Source organism: Strongylocentrotus purpuratus, unplaced genomic scaffold (genome assembly GCF_000002235.5).
Source record: "Strongylocentrotus purpuratus isolate Spur 01 unplaced genomic scaffold, Spur_5.0 spur5_scaffold_21, whole genome shotgun sequence".
NCBI lineage: Eukaryota > Metazoa > Echinodermata > Echinoidea > Camarodonta > Strongylocentrotidae > Strongylocentrotus > Strongylocentrotus purpuratus.
The window spans coordinates 18,274,643-18,299,828 of NW_022145607.1; the positions used below are offsets into that span (position 1 = coordinate 18,274,643).

Sequence of the window (25,186 nt, forward strand, 5' to 3'; positions counted from 1 at the left end):
GAGCACAAGCAAAAAATACATACCGGTACATACAATAATAACAACAACAACTGTTTATTGAAGCTGCATGGGATTTAATGAGATGTTTCATGAGGGGAAAATTGAAGTGTCTGACATGTCCATACCATGCATCTGCTTGAGTGGACTCCCCAACAACTAACAAACAAAAACAGAACAAATCAACTCTTAGCCATAAATAATCTAACTTATAAATATGTCACGATAACAGAATAATATCTTCTCACCCACCCTCCTTCTCTAAATAATATCAGATAAAAAGCCCTGACAAACAAGATCAAACCACACGTACAAATACATCAATCAAAATAATCACATTATCATTAAAAAATAAAGGGCCAAGTGCATGCTTATATGATAATACATGTACATGATCCACTTGATCTTAATAGCTATTTGCCCTGTGAGATAACAAAAAGAAGCTCTATGTCTAGTAATCAGTCCTACTCCTTTATATTTTGCTGAGATATTAGTAACTCCATCAGTATATATCATTGCAGCAATAAACAGTGTTCTTTTTTATTTCATAGTTTCTGTACAATGTCTAAATTCTCTGAAGCAGCTAAACTACAGAGCCAATGCAAGGTTATCAGCATAGTGATAGACTCAGTGTTTTTTCTTGAGGGTATTTATAATTTTAAATTTATGCTTTTATGGTGAGGTTTTCATTATTCCAAACTGCTTGATGTCATAAATGGATGATTGGCAGGTTGAAATTGCCAAAATGAAAATTGGCAGGATTGCATATGGACAAAGAGAGTTACATGAGCATAAGTACCTGGCGGATACCAGCACTCACTGTATTAATATCCATATTTAATGTAGAGTGATAGATTCAATACTGAAAAGCTTGTTCACACTATGTGCTTAAAGGGATACCGTAACTTTGTCTTAGATCCTTTACAAAAATCCTTGATTTAGCTCATGCTGCAATGATAATTATAAACCTTTAGGTCAGTCAGGAACACCATGACTTTTTACAAGCCGATCGCCTGATTATCAAAATATTTATGATAGAAAATCGAAATCAAATTTTGCGTCTGCCAAACGGTTTTCATAACACTACAGTCTATTAGGGAAAATGAGTATGGTAAAACCGGTCACTCAAAGGTTTTTACTTTTTTGAGGCACTTCTTGATATTTTGAAGCGCTTTTTTAGGGCACTGCATGATAACACGTAGGGCCATGCATCTCATACTAACATTGTTAAACGATCCCTTTAACAGTGGCATGCTCTTTTTTTCTAAAATGTAAATGAATGGCAAGTCGGGATGAAAAACAGTGGATGCAGTGCAACCAAAGATGGGTATATGTTTTACCACGATGCAACAATGGTCTTATGTGAACCCACTTCTGCATGTTATAAGATACAGTTGAAGCTCACTACGTTTTAATATTTCATCCCAGAAGTTTAGCAAGGCCTACAGTATGTGAACAGGGCTTCATATACTTGACAGCAATCAATTAAACTAACTCCAACACCCTCTCCCCACCTCCAATAAAAAGCCAAATTTTGCTTAGTCATGCTACACTGTATCTGTAGATTGCTATGCAGGCTGTCTTGACGATTGTTCACTGTTTGAGTAAGTGAGTAAACATTCAAATGTTTGCTCACCATAAACACAATTGTCACTCTTGAGCTAAAATAGCTCATTATCTGCTTCATCATGCAAGATCATATTACAACACCACAATAATGCTGATTCAGGGTCCATCCTTTTAATTCATTTATTTCGATTTATTTCTATTTATTTCAATATTAAGGCATCAAGTAAAAGCTAGATGCATGCACATAACTGATTATTAATCTTGACAGGTGTTTGAGGTATGACAATTTAATGATTTTGGTTAACGCCCTTCTGGTTCCCGCAGAAATAGAGTAACACCCTTCTGGCTCCAAGCAGTTAATACTATAATCATCTGAGGCCAAATATAAAAAAACATTTTAAGCGTCCCGTTTTGGAAAAATAGGAAGGAGGAAGCCCTTTATTTTTTTTCTTTCAAAGTGGCCGCCCAAAATGTCCGCTCGGTACATTTTCCCTGTCAATCAGGCTATTTTTCAAGACGACCGCTGACATTTTTTTTTTAAAATCAGAAATAGATCCATTTTAGCAGTGTTTTTAATGTTTTTTTTCTTTTAAAAAAATAAATAAATCCAAAAAAAATAAATCAAAAAAAAATCAAAAAACAAAAACAAAAAATAGGAGGCGGCCCCCAAAATGGAAGCGGGCGGGGACGCTAAACATGTATATTTTTTTACATGGCCTAATCATTCTTTTGTTGTATACAATGTACATATAATTACAAATCAATACACATGTTGTGTTAAAAACAAACACTGTTAAATACCTCAGCATAGCACTGCAAGGAATAACAATACATCATACATGTATTCAGGCAAAACAGCATGTTGTCTTCGAGTCGATTGCCCTCGCATAAAAGATGATTGTTAATGTACATGTAACTGCACTAATGAAGCCAGTCACATGTGCAATATCAAATGTGCCGTGTAAATACACATTCAAGTTCATGGACCTGTGCGCATGTTTTTGTCCATTATTTTTGTCGTACGTACACCATGGATTTTTTCTTGTGATTATGTACTCACAAAAATGAATTTGAGATACATGTTGGTGTGCATGTATGTATATGAATTCACTTTATCAGACTTTATTTGTTGTTTCTTTTGCTTTGTTTTATTTTGTATTTGTCTTTAATAATGTCAGAATGCATGTTTGCACACATTTAGTGCACAGTGTTCGACACCAACAGGAATCATATGTCAAATGAATATTGAGCTCTTTATGAACCTGCTGGGAGTTAGAGGAACTTAGAGAAAATAAAATGTAAAACTGTAAATGCCCATTGGTCTCTATAATATAAAAACTATGACCATGCAAAAAGACCCTACAATTTTAACTATAGTTTGATTAAAAGAAACAAGAGGACCCTTATATTTGTACTGTATCTTTAAAATGAGCAAATAAACTATTTTTCCAGTCATGTACTACATGTGTTGCTATGTCAGGTCAACATATGGCATTTTTCATATAATAATGAAAAGCAATATTAAACTCATTAAAGCATTGTCTAATCTGTAATCTATTTTATTTATACAGAGAGAAACACATGTGTATATTAATTGCATTGGTATATGGAGAGGCATCCCGAAACTGATAATACACCTGAAAATGCAAACTGAATTGCCAAACAGGTGCAAGACATATGCCACAGAAAAGAAGGAGAGAGGAAAATTAAAGATCACACGAATCCCACGTGAATGTGATTGCCCACTTTATGGGGCTTCTTCATTTAGAAAGTGGTTGCCGGTATGGGAAAATGAATACCGGTACAGAAAATGAAGAATGGTTTTATTCAAAATAAAAATGAAGTCCCAGGTTTATTCAGGTTGATATCTTCTGTTGAGAGCTTGAAGGGTGCTGTAAAACCAGATTTTTGTTGGTGTGTGACTTTCGCGAGGAGTCCAGATTTGCGAAAGTTAAATGCTGCAAAAAAGGCTATCGCCTATCGGCTCTGATTCTCGAAGTTTCAGGTCGCAAAACTTTCTGGTTTTACAGTACCTCAGCCACATCAAAAGACTAACCCCAAATTGACTGATAACCGACAAGTGATTGGCTTTTCAATAACTGTAGGAAGGGGGATGGGAGAAAGGAAAAGGAAGGGGAAAAGAAAAACCCCAAAAGAAGAACATGATCGAAGCAAATCTAGACCTACGTTTACCAACAAATGACACCAGGGATATAAGAATATAGTAAAGCAAGATATTCAACCATAAACCTACAAAAGAAGTATGTACATGTACGTGAACCCGACTGTGACTCATACTGCTCTCGAAAGATCAGGTGATGGGGGGGGGGGGCACAACACAGGAGGCGTGTACTGGGCCGGGTCATTGCCATCCAATAGGAATAGAGAGCGAGAGAAGGGTTGCCCTGATCCAGGGCATGAGGGTAGAAACCAAATATTGTTTACAGCTTCCAAACATTGGAGAAGTGACTCCATTGTATACAGTTGGCCTCTCGTGTTTAGGAGATAACCCCTTTATCTCTTTATTGAATAGCGATATTTTGTCTGTCAGACTCTGCTAACAGTCAATGTTTGGTTAATGCTGGTTTCATATTTCCCACTTAAGAACACAGATTGCTGACATGACATAAAAAGTTGATGATAAAATATGCACCGTCTCTGATGACCTACTTGCAATGTGATGAAAGGGGGTTGAACTGTGAAAAAAATGAAAATGACGAAGTAAAGAAAAATAGCAAAGATATCATAAAAAGCAGGTGGTACTCAAAAGGACAATACCAACTGCAGGAAAATGCAAACTAATATCCCAAATTTACAATGAACAACAACAAAGAAGGTGCCATTTCGGCATATAAATAGCAGAGATTTGTTCATAATATTTCTTTCTAAAACTATGTTCTTATGAAGTGTAAATCTAATCTCAATTCAGGTATTATTTGACTGCTTCAACTTCAAGAACAACTCTTGAGACAAAGCTGGTACCCCCCCCCCCCTCCTCCTCCAAAGAAGAATCTAGGCTGTGTACATTTGATTTTGATGCAAGCAATTTGTGTTCATTTCAGTTGATCAAAACTTTGAAAGTTGACACTTCACATGGCAACAGAGATTGGTGGAGGGAGGGAGGAGAAGAAAGAGATGGAGAGGGGGGGGGGGGATAAAGGATGTCAAAGGTTACACAGGGGTCCATCAAGGTCCCTGGACGTGTTGGCAAGCTCATCTATCACCTGGTGAGCCTGTTACCTTGGTAACGATGTGTGACAACCTGACACTGCTGCAAACATCAACTGTGTGGATCAAATAAATGGCTCAGTTTACACTGACTTGAACTTAGCCGCTTTCAGAGAGACTTTTCTTAACTATTTTTGGTTGTTATTACCCAGTTACCAAGGCTCCAACAGATCCTATAAGCCTACAGTATGTGTACATGTATGTAGGCCTATATTATTTTCAAGTAGGCCTTCACAATACCATCTCTACATGTCCATACACCCTGCAGGTCAATTTGTTGTAGATTTCTTTCTGAAAAATAGTGAAAATATTACGATCAATTACCAATGACACTTAACTCCTATTATATTCAACTACTGTATGTATTGCACTACATGTAGCCTTACTTATCAATGTTCCTTTATTAACCATGCTCAAGTTTACTATCACCCCTGAACAGTGCAAACATTCAGTCTGAGCATTTAGACTAGAGTTTTAAAGTAAAAACAGACCCTTCTGCATGCATCTGAATGCTGTCTTAAAATAGTATAAGCCAAACACCTTGGACTCATTTATTTTTATTAGAAATGACATCCAAACATACCTATGCTCCTAAAGGTGATAAGAGCTGTCTGTCAAACAGTACAATAATAATCTTTTTCAAAAGGCCAGCAATTACATATCAATATCATGTCCACGAGCCAGGCCTAGATGTTTTATGCTGGCAGTTCCCCTAGGGTATGTACATGTACATCCATTCTCGACATTTACCAGATATAGAATCGGAAGGGAATGAATTTTATCCCTGAATGGAAAAGTACCATGTAGAAAGATTTCATCCTGCACAAAGTTCTCATTTTCAATGTAGTTCGACAATGTCAGGTATGGACAGAATTGTTATTGATTCCAGGTCATGGCTCCCTAGGTCAGTGGGGGATTTAATTATTCAAACTGTACTCCATGAACTATTAATATGTCAGTATATCTTGCGGCAATTAGGAAAGTAGTGACACGGTGAAGCTACTACATGTAGTACTAGCCCCTCCCCTTCATACAAGCAACAAATCAACACTGTTACACACTGATGTCCATGTATTCAAGCCACTAAAAACAGTGGAAATTTCCACCATGCATGCCACCTATCTGACTTATTTGTCCTGCAAGCGCCTGCAGTTGCACAGGCATCTTCAGTACGAATAATTCTAGTCTGCCGGTACAGACTCTATTCAAGTTAAGTCTAAGTCAGAACTTGAGCCAAGCCTAAATAAGACAATTAATAGATTAATAGATTAAATTAAGAACAAATCAGTCTATACAGTCATGTAGTAATTAGTAATATAGATAGTCTACAGTCAATACTGTTCAGACCCTAAAACGACCAACAAGACTTTACTGGTACCACTCACACTGAATATGAATATTACTGTTTCTTCGCAATGCCTTTATGTCATTATAGCAATCTTTTGTAATATTTGTCAGGGGCAACGTGTCCAAAAGAAAAACAGAGTTAAATACAAGTAACAATCTAAGGGTGCGTTTAAGCTTAAATTTTGAAGGCAGAATGAGCGATTTGTAACGCTCATCATAAACGCTCATCGTAATCGCAGTTCCACGGTGTACTGTTTATGCTCACTTTTCAGGCTCCTCTAGGCAATTCTCCCTGTGTGGCCTTAATTGGTCTTCCAGCTGGATTCGCAAACCTTCACTGTGCATGCTACGTAGACCCACTAGAGGTCAGTGCGTTGACCCCATTTAAACGCGTTTACAAATTGTAAACACATCTTTTTGTGAGTTTACGATCGGGGATAGTGATCGCCGTTTTTTCGGTGATTCTACAAAAGTGAGCATGGATGCAACCGTGTTTTAAACTAAACGCGTAACAGATGCCTGATTCTGGCCAGAAAAAGTTAAGCATAAACACGCCCTAAGTGAGGGGGCAGAGGGCTTCCTAATGGCTATGTATGAATTTCATGAAACTCACTGAACTGCTTTGTTGACAAACATATTTTCATTAGCTACATCTCTTACGAATAAAACCAAAATTGGAAAGTTAAAGAACTTGTTGAAAATTGAAGAAAAAAGTACAAAGTTTTGTGAAACCAAAAGAGACATAGCTAGATTTGTTGTACTCTACCAATAAACATGCTCAATGAAGGATGGGCAAACTCTTTTAGCCTGGTAGTCAGGCTATCCCAAAGTGTTAAATACCTTATGTAAATCCAAAAAAGGGGTTAGATGTTAAGCCTTTGGGCAAATATTTTCGATGATACCATCTACACCTTTGCTAGAGTCCAGTTTTCAATACCAAAAGAAAGAGAAGCATCAATCCTTGGAAGTACCAGTGCTTATGCATGTTGACAGAGTCACAAGCATTTGATTCATAGATTGTACATGTAATTTAAGAAAATGTCCAAACACTAATGAAACAGCATTAAAAAAAAAAAAAACTGTGACATTGAATTGCCAACAAAATATAAAAGAGACATGCATACATGTGCTAGTAGTATAGTAGAGCAACTGTGCAATACCCATTCTAAACATAATTCATCACACATGTACTTAATTTTGAATATAATTCGTCATTCTCTTATTCCCCGTTTCGTATGTACTTTATTTGTTCCTTCATTCATACATGTACTTCATTTTTAATAGATGGGACTTTATCATTCTCTATCTATTATGTCAATCCCTATTTCCCCCACTTCACAATGTAGCAGATCTGCATTCATATTCACTACATAAACATTTTGTACGTATGTACAGGCATGCTAGGCCTGAACAACAACTTCACAGGAGGTTATTAAATCAATTTAAACCCAATGTCAAAATAATCTGTTCACCTAGTGGCCTACATTGTGATCATTATACTTGAGATAAGTTTATGACAATGAATGATGGCTGACCGATGACTGACAGACAAGCTTGACCAACTGACCTATTTCTATGCAGGCCCAGATATGTAGATGTATTCAAAATATACATCATGAAGATAAAATTATAACATTGAATATTAAACACAATATTTATTACTCATGAAATAACATTATATAATAAATACTTTTTTTTAAAGGAAAAGAAGAAAGACAATTCAATGGGACTACAAAACAATCTACATGTTCATGTAATCTAGCATTTCAGAGCTCATTTTTTAAAGCAAATAAAAAATAGGAAATACAGAACAATTACAATTTTTACTCCTAAACTTAAAATAGGTACACACAGCTTCCAATAGTCAATAATGAAAGAGCAATCCTTATATTCTTACAGATTTATATCACAAAATTTGTCCTTTCTTTTTTACGAGGCATTTAAATGCCTGCAATATTCAATCCCTGTTCCCATTGTAAACTTTTCATCCAGGGCAGTTATAAATCCCAGGTTTAACTAATATGTTTTTCACAAACGTTAAAAGGTACATATTTAAATCCCAGGGTGCATGGAATCTGCTGTTCACACTTCATACAATACATTTTTTTAGTTCTTCTATATTTTTTTAACTTGGTGAACATAACCTAATTTTAAAAAAGTTCATGAATCAATCACTTTTAATGATGACCTTTAATCAATAAGCTTATCTCTTTGCAGTCGTGCATTGGTGTTTAACATAATTGTGTGCAGTGTTTGAATGCTGATCAGCGTCTTTACTATTATCTTGATTATTGAATAACTATTCTATAAATGTGAAACAGTGAAATGCACCTTCAGTCAACTATGCCAGTAAATGTTTAGACCAGGGGATTATTATTATAACTGTTTTTTTTTAGGAAGTTACAGTCAGTTCAGCCTAAAACTTCCACAAATCGTTATACCAAATCTAAACCCCCCAAACAGCCATATCCACAGCAATAAACTTGCAAAAGTGTAGTGATTGTGACTTAATTATTTCACAGCTAGAAACTCTATTTGACCACTTCAAACAATTGGACAGTTTCTGGAATGATATTTCTGGTTTTACAGAAAAACCACTCCTTTTGTTGCTATATTTTCAACATAATCCTCCCCTCCTTCATCCTCATATTTTCTTCTTCCTTCAACATGATACAAGCATATTTTATTCATGAATGTTTTTTTTCAATTCTACTTTTTTTGTCACTCAGGAACTTGAGGGGCCTTTAAGTTCCAGGTTGAAAGAAGGTTATTGTCCGACAGAAGCTTTGTTCGGTTTAGATGGCATTCACATTGAACTTGTTTGTAACTGATGAGAGGAAATGTTATAGCACGTGGATGTCACATGCAACTTCCCTCTACACATAACAGCTAATGCACAAATGCGCTCCACAGTAAAATGGGGGGGGGGGGGGGGGGAGTTAAAGAGCAAAGACATGAAATAAACTAGTGCTGTAGTCAAACGTTTAACCGTCCGGTATCCGACCGCCCATGGCGGATTCCGTTTTCAATTGGACGGTTTCGTTTTCCCGATTTTTTTTTTTTTTTTTTTTTTTTTAATATTTTTTTTTTTTTTTTTTTTTTTAATTTTTTTTTTTTTTAAAGTTTCGATTTATGCCCCTCCACCTGGCACTATGCCTGGCAATGTCTCCCAGCTCAGTAATCCGTGTGTTGACTCACCACTCTAAAACTAGAACAACACTCCAATTTGTCTGTCATCTTGGTTTGAAAGTAATCTTTGTAATAGATCTCATCATCTCAATATGTAGTTTATAATAATAATTCATCCAACTTTTACACAAGGTTCTGTCCTAGGTCCTCTACTGTTTTTAATTTATATTAATGATCTTACACATTCTTCTAAAAACAACATTGTTACTATTATTTGTGACAAGTTCACAAGCACAAATCGGCCCCTTTAAATGCACCTCGCAGTTAAATGAAAGTTGCCGACAGAGTCGGTAAAAAAAAATTAAAAAAAACGATTTTTTTTTTTTTTTTTTTTTTTTTTTTTTTTTTTTTTTTTTTTTTTTTTTTTTTAAATTTTTTTTAAAAATCGTTTAACCGAAAACCGTCCGGTTTTGACTGGCGGTTAAACGGAACTGGAGATATCCGTGATGTTACAGCACTAAAATAAACAGACAGTTCTTTCTTGGCAGAGACTTCATCATAGAGGAAGGGGAAAGTGCCTTAAAGATAAAGACCAGTTATGGTCATGCGATTGCATTGTGAAAGAAATGTTGTGAAATTGATCAGAAAAGGTTGATCATCTAGCATACATGTAGATGTACTGCAAGGTTCTGGAATCATCAAAATGATAGGAAATTTGGCCCAGTCTTCATAAAGTTACAAGCACGGTACACAGAAAGATGGGACTACGCACACGTGCGTTTTTTATCTCCCACATACCAATAGATAAACTAATTTACCAAATATATCAATTAGTAGGTGGTTTCCCGGCAAACTTGTTATCATCATGTATTATTCAAAACATAGTCTTTCACATGAATGGTAATATATAAGAGCTTCCATTTCTTTTTTTGAAATTGGGGCATTTCCAATACTGGTTTTTACCTTTAAAGAGGAGAAGAAAAGAAAAAGGAGGAAGAGAAAGAAGAAATGCAGAGGGGGGGGGGGGGGCAATGTACAACAGAAATAGACTAAACTAGAAGAGCTAACCAAGCAAGACAGGTTTTATATCCAGGCCTGTGTGTATAAGCTGCATCTCTTTTACATACAAATATCAAGCCTTATCAATGTTGGCTGAATTAATCCAGCTATTAAAAACCCTTTGTCTGACATTGCCTTCATCAATTCATCAATTCATCAATCAATGCTTATCCTGGACATTCAACTTGCAAGCTGCAGTCAACATACCATATGGACCTCCACTCCATGTAACTTGATCTACCATGTAGTGGAATATATTGCTTGTGAGGAGCGCTTGCTGAAAGATTATAAATCTAAATTTTGCATCTAGTGATAATGATGCATCCAGTTGAGCAACTCTTAATTGCCAGGGCTTGACAGGCACACTACCTGCAAAAACTGCAAGGACTTATTTATGTTCTTTTTCTCTAACGCTTTCAAGGCTGACCCAGGAAGGCTTGTAGGAGTTGGTGACCTATATTTCCCACATATCTACATTATGCAAACAAAAATCTAAGCTCAAGTACATGCATGTACATGCATAATTTGACAGGCTTGTTGGCATAAGTTTTTAAACTACGTGTGGGCCTCCATGTCCATGTACGAATGGACTCCCAAAGTCAGAGATAACCCTAGAATATTTTCATTTTGACATAGAACTTTAGGATACAGCACTGAAAGTTTGCATGTATATGTAAGCTGTAATCTCTGGTAAAAAAAGGGCTAATGTTTAAAGGGATATGACAGACTTTAACAGGAAAGCACAACTTCTCTACATGGTTTTGTTTTGAGGCATCCTTCTTGTGGGTGTGACTTCAGTATTAGGATTAGGGTTTAAGGTATTTGGTCCACTACATGTCCCCAAGGCATGTGTAAGTGTTGTAGGCTGGCCGGCCATAATAACCCCCTCCCTCCCCATCCCCCACCCTACTCCTCAAGTTCACAACATAACCTTGACCAAACTAAACTTCACTAATAACTAGCTGGTAAACAGTTAAGGTCACCAGCCTGTCAACTGTTCAAACACAACATTCCCGGGCAAAAAACCCAGGGCAGCCTATTGTATGCCATCCCCGAGAGCAATACCCTGCTACAAATTACAAATTGCTTGAGTAAGTTACCAAAAACCTATGCAGGAGTGACACGTGATGTGACAGATAAATTAGTTTAGAAGGATTAATTGACTGTGTTTTCTGCAATAACATCATTTTCACCTTTTTTCAAACAGAGAAATTTCTTGAATATACACGTATACAGTATCGAGAACTGGTGCATTTTTATCTAATTTCTGGAGAATAGATGACTTGAATATCACATGTATGGATGACCATATATCAAACTCATCATACATTATCTCTAGGCCACATGTAGCCTAGAATCTACAGTTTAATGTTTTTAATGATCATTGATATTTATGTGAAAGTTCACTATCAATGCACTTTGTGAAATCCTTCATCGATATCCTTGCACAAATGGGCCACACAAATATGACTATCCAGGCACATCGACCTTCGTGAACTACATGTAGATGCAATCTTGCATGAAGCAATATATTAGTTGAGTACTTGAGTTGAACGAGATCAAAGCGATACTAAAAACTGGCATTGAAAAAGACCTTGTCCAACCATGAAAAACTGTGCCCCATTTCATACAAGTTGAAACCAGTATAAATTTTTGTGCAAATGCACCTATAGAAAATCATAAGAGAAGTTCATATTTATAGGAGTTTGTTCAGAGCCCATTTTCAAGCTGTACTTATCCTGTGGTAGATTTCCATACATTAGGTTTAATACCAAGGTGAGAGAATATATTGTTGTACTGTTATCTTTCATATGAATTTCATCCGGTTTTGTTCAGATCTGGCAAAAAGCTTGCTGAACCCCTTACTTACTAGACCTTTTTTTTTTGGGGGGGGGGGGGAGGAGGAGGAGAAGAAGAAAAGTAGATATTCCCGGGGAAAAGATTGCCACTGTAAAAGCATCTAGCAGAATTCATATTTTTCACTTGAGTGATGGCAGCTAGAAAGGGGCTTTTAATACAACTTATAATTACTCAAACTATTCACATCTTCCTACATGTACCTCTCTCTCCTAGCTCCTCCTTCTACTCCTTCTCTCTTTTTCCCTCTTCCTCTTTCTCACCTACTCTCTGATCACATCAGCTTGATGGTAGCTAAAAAAGGGTTATAATTAACCCTGTAAACGATCATCGGATCGGTCGCCGATACCGATCCGATCAGGGGTGATCTGATAATAATTTCCGATCGCCGATCAATTAAAAAGATCGGAAAAAAAAAAAAATCGGCATTTTAATGCATACCTACATTTTAATCCAAGATCGCATGTTTTGCCTCTGCTCTTAGACCAATATTATTAATTTCAAAGTCATGAAAAGGCACTAAATATCAACAAACAGGGTCTACAACAACTCTAAATGACAAAATAATCCCAGCCATGATTTTTTTTTAAGCATTTGACAGCCAAAAACTTGAAAATTTTCGTCATAATTTTTTTTAAAATTTTGTCGATCTTCCGATCCGATACCGATCAAAGGTGCAAGGGTGTCGCTCCGATCTTCCGATCCGATCAGAGCCCCAACTTACAGGGTTAGTTATAATTACTCCCACTCTTTCCCTCTTCCTACCTCTCTCTCTCTCTCCTCCTCCTCCTCTTCCTCCTCCTCCCCTCCATCTCTCTTCTTCCTCTTCCATTTCACTTTTCCGCTCCTTTTCCCATATCCTGATCTCTACACCTTCCAACATCGATATATGCCCATCGGAGAGGCATCTAGCTGAGCATTCTTTCACTGCGCTTGTTATTAATCCCTTAAAAAGCGGCAACAAATTGTCCAGCCATGGAGCCAGGGAGGGATTTTTAATTTCCTCTCCATTGATTGGCCTGGATCTAGGTTGTATAGTGGCAAAATGTGAAAATAGTAACAGGGAAATGGAAGTGATGGAGACGTTTCTACTAGAAAAACAGCCTGGAAGGGATATTGTATTTTCGTTAATGAAAGAGAGGAAATTATCTTGTAAAACATTCATTATTCTCTGCCATAAGTTATTGAGCAGAAAGAAATACACAGCGAAAGACGTTCAATTACATTGGCCGACATGTGTAGATGCACCGATACAAATTTGTGTTGAGTCTTGATTTGATGTGTGAACTGTATTGTGAATAATTCTTCTTCCTTTTCTTGTTTGAAATCGTATAATGCAACGATCAAAACTCTGGAGATTAAAAGTTGAGCTTGCATGTACCTGCTGGACTGTGTACAGAGTAAAGGCTCTGTAGGCTAATCATTGTTGCCATATCAGGTAATCCTAAGGAAATATTCAGGTCATCTAGACCAAGTCTATTCAAAGAAGCACGCTTTTCATGAAACTACAAAATAGTACACTACTAAATTGGTATTTTGTAAACCATTCTTTTCTCCAGACTTCGGTGGTAAGCACTTTATAAGCACTGTTTATTATCGTTTTCATTATTATTACATCATTAGGCACTTACCAGAATGGCAATGTAATTCCTGTAGTCGTAGGGAAGTGGTCCATTCCCTCGCAGCATGAAGTCTTGAGTGCGGCAGAAGGCAGCTAGGTACTGCGGGTGTAGGCCCATCACCGCCGTCAGGTGGTCCAATCTTTGGCTTTGTACAAATACATCTGTGAAGATCTCCCGCACCTACAAGAGATATAATGTGAGAATCAATTTAAATCCCCACTGTATTACTTGTAGCTACTTGCTCCCTCTATAAATATAGAAAGCTTCCCTGATCGCTTCCTGTTAATACCCCATGATCCTCTTTTTCTTATGTTAATTGAGAGCTGAGTTGATGAGATAGCCACCTGTCAGGGACCTTCCTGCGTGGTCTAATCCCTCCTGGCCAAACTAGTACAGACAGCCTTTAAATAGAAATGGAACTTGCAACTGGATCATTGATTCCAGTGATGGGTTGTACCACACTTCTCATGCGACAATACTTCTGCATAAATTTCCTACACTAACCAATTTCTTAACTTCAACTCTGAACCCAGCTCTGTTCCTAACACTATCCCTAACCCTATACCTGTGATGAAATAAAGCCAGGAGCAACTGCAGCAGGCCGAGCAAATGTCGGGTCACCCAGTGAAGACTTAAATGTAATAAAAACACAGGCAAAAGTATGGTGAACTAGTGATGTGGTGAGTGACTTAGCATTGAGGAAACCCAACTTTGGTAGGAAGTTGCTTTGAGGTAAAGAACAAAAATATGAGAAACAGAAGACAAAAGTTTGCAAACATATGACCAATAACAAGGAAGATCTCAAATTGAAGAATCTTTGAACCTACACAATGTATCTCAGAGACCATTGCAATGGATTTGAATTGAATGTAACTTAAAGAGAAGGTTGAGTTCTGGGAAGAGGTGTAAAATAATTTGTGAGCATTATCATTCTTATTATGCAAGTGTGGAAGAACATCATATAAGACATGTTCCCTGAAAAGCATGGCTCTTCAAATGCCTTCATATTCGAAATATGTCATGTAACATCGTAAAACTCGGGGGGGGGGGGGGGGGGAGGATTTTTACGCCACATGTTCGTGTAGTCCCATATACATCTTTCTGTGTACAGTGTTTGAAACTTACCAAGACTTGGCCAAATTTCTTATTATTTTGATGATTCCAGAACCTTGCAATGCACACAAATTCTTATATGCTAGATGATCAACCTTTTCTGGTCGATTCCACACCGATGCTTTCACAATGCAATCGCATGACCAGAACTCAACTTCATCTTTAACTCCAATCACAACTTAAGATAGGAGATGATAAAGTAACTTGTAATTGACTGCATTGAGGACTTGATATTGATTCAGATCAATAACAACATTTGGTACTCTTTGTAAGACAGAGCCCAATATTTTCTATCAAAGTTTCTGTCATCAATCGTTGATCTTGTTCCAAATCCTGACAGAAAAACATTTTGGTCACAGATACATGTAGGCCTACGACCATATCGCCCATCAAGGCCTACGACCATATCGCCCATCAAGACCTACTACAAGTCCTCTATAAGACTATCTTTTACCACTAGTAGACCAGGGAGGTGATAGAGAAGGAGTGGAAACTCTTGTAATTTATTCAAACGCATGCATGAGTTCTAAAGCGTAACAATGGTAGACTGACCACAGGCTAGTATTTCGCAGGATATTGTAGGTCTCAGACACACGTACTGCTGCTTGACAATGCAGGAGCAGGTAAACCTTCAAGCAACTATTCTCTATTACTTTAGAACCAATCTATATGCCCCCTTCTCTCTCTCTCTCTTTCTCTTTCTCTCTCACCTGGTAAGAATCGTCAACTCCCATGTCTTGTAAGGAACAAAGCAATGTCCACTGAAAGTTTTCTTTGAGCAAGAACTCCTCTGAAAATTATGCAAAGCTATTGAAAATAGCACTTAAAGAGGGACACTATAATGCAGCAAAAAAACAGACATCACCTAAAATACTCTCTTCCCTATATCAGTACGCCCCAAACATGGTATTGCAAAATCCAATGTTTCAAAATCCCCTCCCATTCAAGAATGGTACAAAGTCTGTCGACCATGTACCGATTGCATTATCTGGAAGAGTGTGAAATATAAAATTGTGAATAGATATCTGCTATTGTGTGGATCTTATAGTTGAATAGAGAATGATGAAAATAAAGGCAATAACATTTTGCAATTCTCTTTATATCATTGATCAGGTACTTCTATTTTGTAGTTTTTATTCTCTTCAATTTCTGTTTCCAGAATGATACAAATACATCACAACATACACTGCAGTTTGTGTGAACTATCAAGTCAATTGCCAGATTTCAAGAAAGAAACACAAAGTTTTGGTTGATATCCATCTAATTTGTAGGTACAGGTACAGTTCATGGATGTGTATAGAACAATTATAATTAACTACATCTGATGGATAGTAGACGGACCTCCCCCCACACAAACATGAAAGTAATACATACACTAAAATAGACAGGTCTCACTTTCTTTAAAATAGATTATACACTTTCTATAGTTTTGTTTTCTATCACAAGCTGAGTCAGACACAGAAGAGATTAAAACAGATATTGGTCACAGTATGCAGGTCATGTAAAAATAAATAAAGAGAATCTATGTAAAGTGTACATACTTCTTATTCGAAGCGGATATCATAATCAGGCAAAAGAAACATGTGTTCTTTTACAGATCAAAGAGAGTGAGTTTTGAAGAGGAACATGACTGTCATTTGTAACTTTACCGAATGTGTGTAATCTATCCGAGGAGCAACAAATCTTGTTTTATGACAGATAGGTCTTACGCAATGGTTACATAATCTACAAACCATGTCCGATTGTTATTTCAGGCAAGGATGTACAGAATCAAGTGATAAGCCAGGCAACCACATATCTGACTATTTTTAGAAGTCTCCACACATGGGTCTGTATTAGAAAGTAGGTCCATGGCATGCTTCAAGCTGACTGCAAGATCTACATGTACATGTACAGTATGTGTTCATGCAGGAATGGCAATTTTACAGTCTTGTGCAAGCTAATTGAAAGTGAAATCTTTTGATACAATCATTATAATCATGTTTCTGTCTTGTATCAATCCAACAACAAAATCATCATCACCAAGTCCCTCAGAGAGGACTTAAAGCTGTTGGTCCCTTTGTTTACTTACAAGCATGCTTTCATAGCAGTCAGGTAAAACAATCAAACAAATCAAACAACGAAGTACTCCCTAACTTTTCTCCTTTGGAACATTTTGTTTTGCTGTAAAAATATGACAAAGAAATAAAAAGGCTATAGGCAGCAATGCTTCAACAAAGTTTCACTTAATTGCCAACTATGTATTCATTTAAATAAATATACAAACATGCAATGATAAATGAGGAATATGTATGCGATGATTTTGACCACCTACCATATTCTGAAACTTGTACGATTCATTGCAAATTTCCCAATTCACCGGCTCTGTTTCAGCCTCTGTGCCTTCCATTTTTTGTTTTGTTATACTGACAAAACCCACAAAGATTTCATCAAACTTCAAATGTTTTTAACAAAATTACTCTTGCAGATGCACGACACAGGATGCAGTATAAGTGGCCTTCATCGAAATGGGTTTGTTGTGTGATGTTTTCAAATAAATAGATTATCTCAGATTTAACGATGCAGCAAAAAACATAACAGTACGGAAGTAAACTTTGTTCATTAACATTGCACAGTTATGTCCTTGATAACGATGGTCTATTTTCAAGAGTTAGACAGATTAAGCTCAGGGAGGAAATGTCCTAAAAAGTTGGAAGATATAAAGATTCACAAACTATAGGTCCTTCCCGTTAGAAGTTTCAATAAACCATTTGTTTATATCGATCCAACTACCGGTAGAATGAAAACCTGCAGCTAGCAGCAATAGTAGTATGGAACTTCAGCAAAGTAATTGTTCGTTGCTATGCTAATGAAAGATGTTGGGCCATATATCCTAAGATGACTGAAGACAGTGCCTGTAAAATACCAAACACGGAATTCTTTAGTCGAAAGAAGGTGTTCTCTTCTTTAAACGGCAATACTTGGGCCCGTCTCACATTCACTTCAATTTAGAGTTGATTTGAGTGGCTATAAATCAACTTAAATGATTCAACTTCAAAGACATCACTGAGTCCAAGAAAGACGAGTCCATGTCCGTTGTGCATGTGTGCTTACAGTACTCTCCTCTAATCTACGAGACCAAAACGTGACGACTCTCAACAACACCGATGTACAGTACATGTAGGCCACTGAGAAATAGATCTACCTCATGGCATGGAAAGATCTAGTGGAGAGATGTTGTTAGATCTGTTACAATGTCAGCAGTGAAACCTGACATCGTAAGACAAATAAACATTGCAGGAACTTTTGTCATCCGCGATGATCCACCAACAGAACACTGAAGCCCAACGTGTCCGGGTGGCACGCTTTTAAATCATTGAGTAAGATCATATACCAAAACATGGCAAGACAAAAACAACGAAGGGGGGGGGGGGGGTTAAAGGGGAAAGAGAGTGATCGGCATGTAAACTGTTGCATTCTTCGATCAGAGTGACAACTTCCTCTCTTTCTGGGACAGATTGACGCAAACTGGCGACTGCTTTCTCTCGTAATTCTGGTTTTGGGTAAATTGTGAGTGACGCATACTGGGCTACCCTGGATCGAATCCCAAACTCAGTTTGGAAAACTGTGGTTATTCTGTGAAACCCTTTCAGAGAAAGTCCCAGGGTGACACGCATTTGTATAAAGAAAAGTTTTTTATTTTAGGAATGGGTCTTTACGTAAATCAAATTGGATGTAGTGATTTGTTTAGGTGTGTCATTTCAGAAAAATAGAAAGAGAAACCATGACATTGATATATATTTATATTCCCTGAAACAACACTAAAACAGCATCGGTCATTTCAAACAGCTGGGCATAAAATGACAGGTAAAAAAGAGAGAATCTTCTTCACTTGTATCATGCACATTTACTCAATTTCTTCCACATATTAAACATAAAGATATACATTGATGAATTCTGCCTAAATGTAGCTCTAGACCGACTGGCAATTAGAGTTAGACCAAACGTGCGATAGACTTATTAGAGATTAGACCAAATGGAAATTAGATATGACTATAAGCCTAAATGGTCATTAGACCAAATGATATTAGATAAAATGATTATGAGACCATGTGGATAGTAGATTAGGGCCGGGTGTAAAACACATGAGACTAGACAAATTGGTTGTAGACCAAACGACAAATTCACCTTTGTATAAACTCTACATTCATATCATATTTAGAAACTTGATTTATCTTGTTATTGTAAAAATTTGGTTTTGCATCAGTTGTGATGAATGGATTGTGAGGCATTATACTGTTGCGAAACTGAACCATTCACTTAAAATGATCAATCAGCATTCATGTCCAAGAAAGTTTCTTATGTTACAGTACTTAGTCCTAACTTCTATTGCAAGGCAAAAACATTATTGTAAAGAAAACAAAAATAACTAACCTGTTCATCCGCTCCATTCTCAACTCCTTGTATCTGTGAAGAAAAATAAACAGAACAGAGAAGCACCATTAGTAATATTGAAATTTGAATTTGAATTCGAATTTATTGTCCAATAATTGGAAATTTGTTTCGCTCACATTTTACAAACATACGAAGAATCAAAATAACTGTACATACATAATATATATCGTATACGGTACACGTACCATGACATAGAAATCCTTCAGAATATTGCTGTACAGTTGTTTTCTTACGTTAAACAAAATAAATGAATTATTTTAAGCGTTTGAGTGAATAGGATGTGTAAAGACGTAAAAATACAGTAAAACCTGTCTATAGAGACTAATCAAGGGAGACATATCGTCCTTGGTTTCACGAAGTGACGGTAGTGAGGAAAATCGTAACACAAAGTGAATGCAATTTTTTTTCACTACCGTCACTTCGTGAAAACAGCGACGATATATATATATATATCTGGTAGTCTCTCTGTATAGGTCACTTTAGAACAGGCTTAAATGAGAAACATAATTTCATTCTTTTGAAAGGAAAACATAGCAGAAAGAAAATGTGGTGATCTTTCTGCGAAAATGTAATCAGAAGGGCAGCTTTCACAGCGCATTACAATGTGCTCCGAATGATGACTATTTAAATTATTGATAATTTATTCATGGGTCTTCTGATCCTGGAAATTTGATTTCCATTTTCCGCCAGCCGTATTCTGAACGATAATGAAATCGGGAGGAGCTGGTATCAATATGATTGTGGTCTAGAAATCAGTAGCTCAGACCAATTCATCATTATCAACTCAACATGATTGATTCTGTCTCTGTACACGTTGCAGATGCAGGGGAAAGGGTATTGCACTTCCAAACCACATTCTCCTATGGGTTATGGCTACAAGGTCTGAATGTTATTCCTAATGATATGAGGGCTGGCAGGACGATGTGAATCATGTGATAAAACAAAACTCTTAAGAACGAAAACAAAATGGCTACAACCGATCCTCACTGTAGCTCTTTCCATCAACTCTTACATGGAAGGTTATTTTGGTGTGAAACATAACTGAAGTTTATAAAGTGATAAATATGAGTAATAAATATGCAGGCAGCAATTATTCTAATGGCTCGACACATAAACAGCTTTATTTCATTTGTTTGTTTTCTAGGTGTGTCTATGTCTGTGGGTGTGTGTGGGGGAGGTGGTGGGGGAGAGTTTATATGCATTGGGAAAGAGATTAATGTTTTAATATGAAGAAGTTAAAGCAAACAAGTGATCTGTATAGAATTAAATGGTTTACAGCATTGAAATCCCAAAATATATTGCCAATTATAAGTAATTAAAGTACATTGTTAATCGGTCAAATTGTTGGTCTGCTGTTGTGACTTGGGTATCAATTCAGCTTTTTCAAACCACATTGGAAACTTGGAAAATTCAAGTTATGTACACATAGTCACATACAATTCGTAATGGGTATGAATGTTTAAAAACAAATTCCTTTATAATTCAGCCTACACTCGTAAATGTCAAGTATTGGGATACTGTAAATAATATATTGTTTTGATGACCACGTCATTGTCAATAGATGAATAGCATGTATGTCAATCATCCCAACATTTGGGATTGAGCATTGTGACGTAGGACAAAAATTGTAACTACATCTTAAAAAGCATTTTCTTTGATTTTTTGAATAAATAAATCCCTTTAATAGCCTACAACTGGAAATGTCAAGTGTTGGGATTTATTGTTTTGACGACCAACGTCATTGTCAAAAATGGAATTGCATAGGTCAAGCATCATATTAACAAGACACTGTGGGTCAACTCCCACTCAAAGGGCAGACCCTCTGGGGAAATCAAGCCAAAATCACACCTCAACTATTTATAATGGAGTTATATATCCAGTGAGCGCCAACTGTACATGTTTTATTGGGCTATAATTGATGCATTACAGTCGTATATCATATGTACATGTACCTGCCGCATAGGCCGTCAATATATTTTATCATAATTCATTAATTATACAAATAATGCCATCAGCACCACCTTCATAATGTCGAAGGAAACCTTGAGTATAATTACAAATGTATCTAAAACATGTAATTACAGAGCTATGTTACATGTAATTCTATGTACCTTTCAAGGATATGTTTAACATCTTTTTTAATTGGAACTGATTTCCCATCTGTAAACAAAGTTTGACATGAAGAATAAAACGTGTAAATGAGTGGGTGTGTATACGCTGGTATTTCTATACCAGCATGCAACAAGGTCTCCAGAGCGTTCTCAATTGTCTGTTTTTTTTTAATGAAAGCCTTCAAGAATGTGAAGCACTTGACAAAATGTGGAATTTTGTATTGCTATGTAGCATCTGAGGCAGTTCACTCCGTCCAGTGTGAAGAAAGCTCTAGCCGGCGGTCCCATTTCAAGGAGTGACTTGGTAATTGGAGCATTAACAATGTGATTTAAATTAAGTGGGGAAAGGCATTGGATCGCACTATGGTCAACCTGGATATCAGTAGCATTACAATATTGTTCATAATCCAACTCTACTGTCCCGATAGGCCATCACGCCATCAGCTTCTATTCAGAATCAATGCTTAATGCATATAAATCTGAAGGCTATTAAGGCCAAACATATTACTCCAGATTTGTGGTTTGGAATACTGGCATATATTAATCGTCCTTGATTAACTGTCCTAAATTTGAAATACCTACTGTACATGTACATGAACATGTATAGGCCTACTATAAATGAGCAGAGAAAAAGCAAGATGTCTGAATTATTTTGTCTCCATCTGAATTGCATTACCAAATACTGTTTTGTTTTGTTTAGTTTTGTTCTTTGGCCAGGAATTTGAGAAGAATTATCAACATCAAGAATATTAAAATTGGCAATATCATATTGAGTTATTGACAGATTGAAAATCATTGACTTCCCATAAGATATACCACTCAGATAATACTGTTTTATGTAATCTAATTCGTATCCAACTTTCTGGTAGAATAGTCATCAAATATGGCATCTCTAATGAGGACAATTCATCATTCAAAGCCTTAATAAAATCCTGTGTATGAACCCCATGCTGTGCATCCACAATGTGTACATGGTGATATTCTTCAGCTGATCTGGTTGCGTTGTATCCCATGCAGTGATCTTTATCATCTTATTGACAACTCTATAACAGCATGTGTTTGCTATCTCCCTCTGATGTGAACAGAGTGGCAGTGAAAATGCCTTTCAACCCCTAGGTTTGCTATCTATTATTCAAGGAACCTGTCCACACTTGGTAAATGTGTTTGTTACAAGTTATGACTAGGATATTGCCTCCCCAGGATTAACATAAATGTTGAAGAGAGGGGGGGGGGGGGGGACAGAGAAACAGAGAGAGAGAGAGAGAGAGAGGGGAGAGAGCTAGGGGGAGAGAGAGAGATAACGAGAGAGACAGACAGGTGGAGAGAGAGAGAGCGAGACAGACACATATAGAGACAGACAGAGAGACAAATAGAAACAGAGGGAGACAAGGACAAAGGGGGAGCGAGACACAGAGACAGAAGGGGGAGAGAGAGATACACACAGAGACAGACATAGGGAGAAAGAGAGACAAACAGAAACAGAGAGAGAGAGAGAGATTGAAGGGAGAAGAGACAGCCAAGCAGAGCAGATGGACTGAGAAGAGAGGGGTGGGGGATGAATAAACCCTACAAGACAGGATTGCTATCCACAGATTGCTCCCCCACATCTGTTGAATGAGTGTCGAAAGTTATGACAAGTATGTTGCCTTCCCTTCATGTGATCAATCATTAGAAGACATTAGAAACCCTAATGGTTGACATTCATTACTCATAATTGCATAAACACACCAAGTGAAAGTTTAAACAAAGAATTACGACCATCGTGCTGTCTTCAACAGATGTGAACAGAGTCACTGTCATGCATTGTAAATCAATACAATTACTGTTCATTATGAATGGCTGCATTCACATGCAGTTGTATTCCCATGATTAAGACAATCTTCAATCCCTTGAAGTTGCTAATCAGTAAAATAATGGCTATATTTAAATTTCAAACTCACAGGATATACAGTACATACTGCATGCACATGTGTAGCTGTACAGTCCTTGATGAGAATACAAAGGCATCTCATCAGTCTACATACATGTAGGAGTGTTGTTGATTAATGATTACAAGTGACTGCAATCACTGAATAATCACAATAGGGGAATAGTTCGGTTGAAAATTTGACATTTATTTTTCGCTTGGTCATAACAGAGGGTCTTATCAACACACAGGGTGACTGTCCATTTTGGACATATCATGCATTATTTGTTGTTACCTGTAAATGTGGCAGTATCAATTAAGGCTTAATTTGCAGTCGGTACAAATTAGCTGAGCTGTCAATCTTAATTGCTCACAGCTCATCACATTTAAGAAAATGTAAGAGGAAATTAATGTGGTATTTTATTGATGGGAATGGATTTTGTGTGCTTGGATCACTACATGTCCTGTACCTACTAAAAAACTGTGGCAGTACACTTGGCTACATAAATTGACACAATATTCAATGTTTTTGAAACACCTGTATTTGTTTTTTGACATTACGGGTAATTTTTCAGTTTCCCATAGCTTTTACTGTAATAACCAACCCAATGCATTATCATCTTTATTACTCTTAAATTTTTTCAGTACATGAACAATACATGTACATGCATATTTGAGAGAGAGAGATCATTTTAACTTACATAAACATACTAAACTGAAAATGTACCAGTATGTAGTTTTCAAAGGTGATGATAATGATGCATTTAACATTTCTAAATGACTAAAACTAAAAACATATTACTTTTTTTCTTCAAACAGGTTACAAAGTTTTAATAATGCTTGTCTGAATAGACCTTCAATGTAGCAACTTTGGCCTTTCTCTCTACTCAAATCAATAGCATCTTCTATTTCCATCCCAACCTCGAATTTGACACAGACAATGAATAAATCTCGTCTAGAGTTTGACGCAAGAGCCGACCATGCCGTGCCGGGACAACAGGACCCTGTAAATTATCAGCCCACGCGATTCATTAAGGACGAAGCGCTTCCGGATGCAGTTACGGGATGATGAGGGCAGGGCGCATTGAAGCGGTAGTGCTACCGTTAAATAGGATCCCGTAATGGTTGATTGCTCGGGGATGGTTGTTTGTAATAGAAGCACATATTGCATTACCTAATGGAAAAACAGTGGTAGGGAACGGAAAAACAGTGGCAGGGAATGCGAAGACGGCCGGGCTGACTAAACAATTTGTTGATGGGTTCTATTGGACTCTAGGTCACGATATAAAATAAAGAGAGGAAAAGGGAATCAATCCTGCTTTGAACAGTGTGAAGGAATGATGGTATGTTCATGTGGATATCTATAGATAAGCTTTGGCTTATACACATGCTCCACTGATGATTGCTCTGGGCTTTACTAATTGTCTAAAGTTATAGGATGTTTGCAATTGGGTTTTCAGCTAGGTGATGAAGTACTAAGATAGGATAAGTGTTCAGCTTAGGGTACTAGTTAGGTTTAGTGATTGATCAAGGGTTGAATCAAACTAAGAATTAAGTTTTAAAAGTACAAAATACTGACAGGAGAATAATTGTTGCCGGAGCACGTGATGCCCAACTTCTATTTACTATTTACTTTTTTCCCCTTTGAAACATGTTCAAATGCCTTCATATATGACCATTTGATAAAATAGAGGGCATGCATGTAGGGGCTAAAAATTGTTGAGGTCGCCGTGTTCATGACTTGGAAAGAAAACTGGGAAATAGCTGATGGAATTATTGAAGGAATGTTTTTTTCTATCTTTATTGGAATATTT

At 36.9% G+C, this 25,186-nt stretch overlaps 1 protein-coding gene across 2 annotated transcripts in view; it reads right to left on the bottom strand.

The window, feature by feature from the left end:
- LOC584902 (sestrin-1) overlaps window positions 1-25,186 on the bottom strand; it is a 64,836-nt gene that overhangs the window by 16,685 nt on the left and 22,965 nt on the right. For both annotated transcript variants that reach the window (XM_030995229.1, XM_030995230.1), the window contains 2 exons: window positions 19,335-19,367; window positions 13,818-13,988 (listed from right to left, as the gene is read on the bottom strand). In XM_030995229.1, the coding sequence (XP_030851089.1) occupies window positions 13,818-13,988; window positions 19,335-19,367 (204 nt within the window). The remainder of the gene's footprint in view (window positions 1-13,817; window positions 13,989-19,334; window positions 19,368-25,186) is intronic.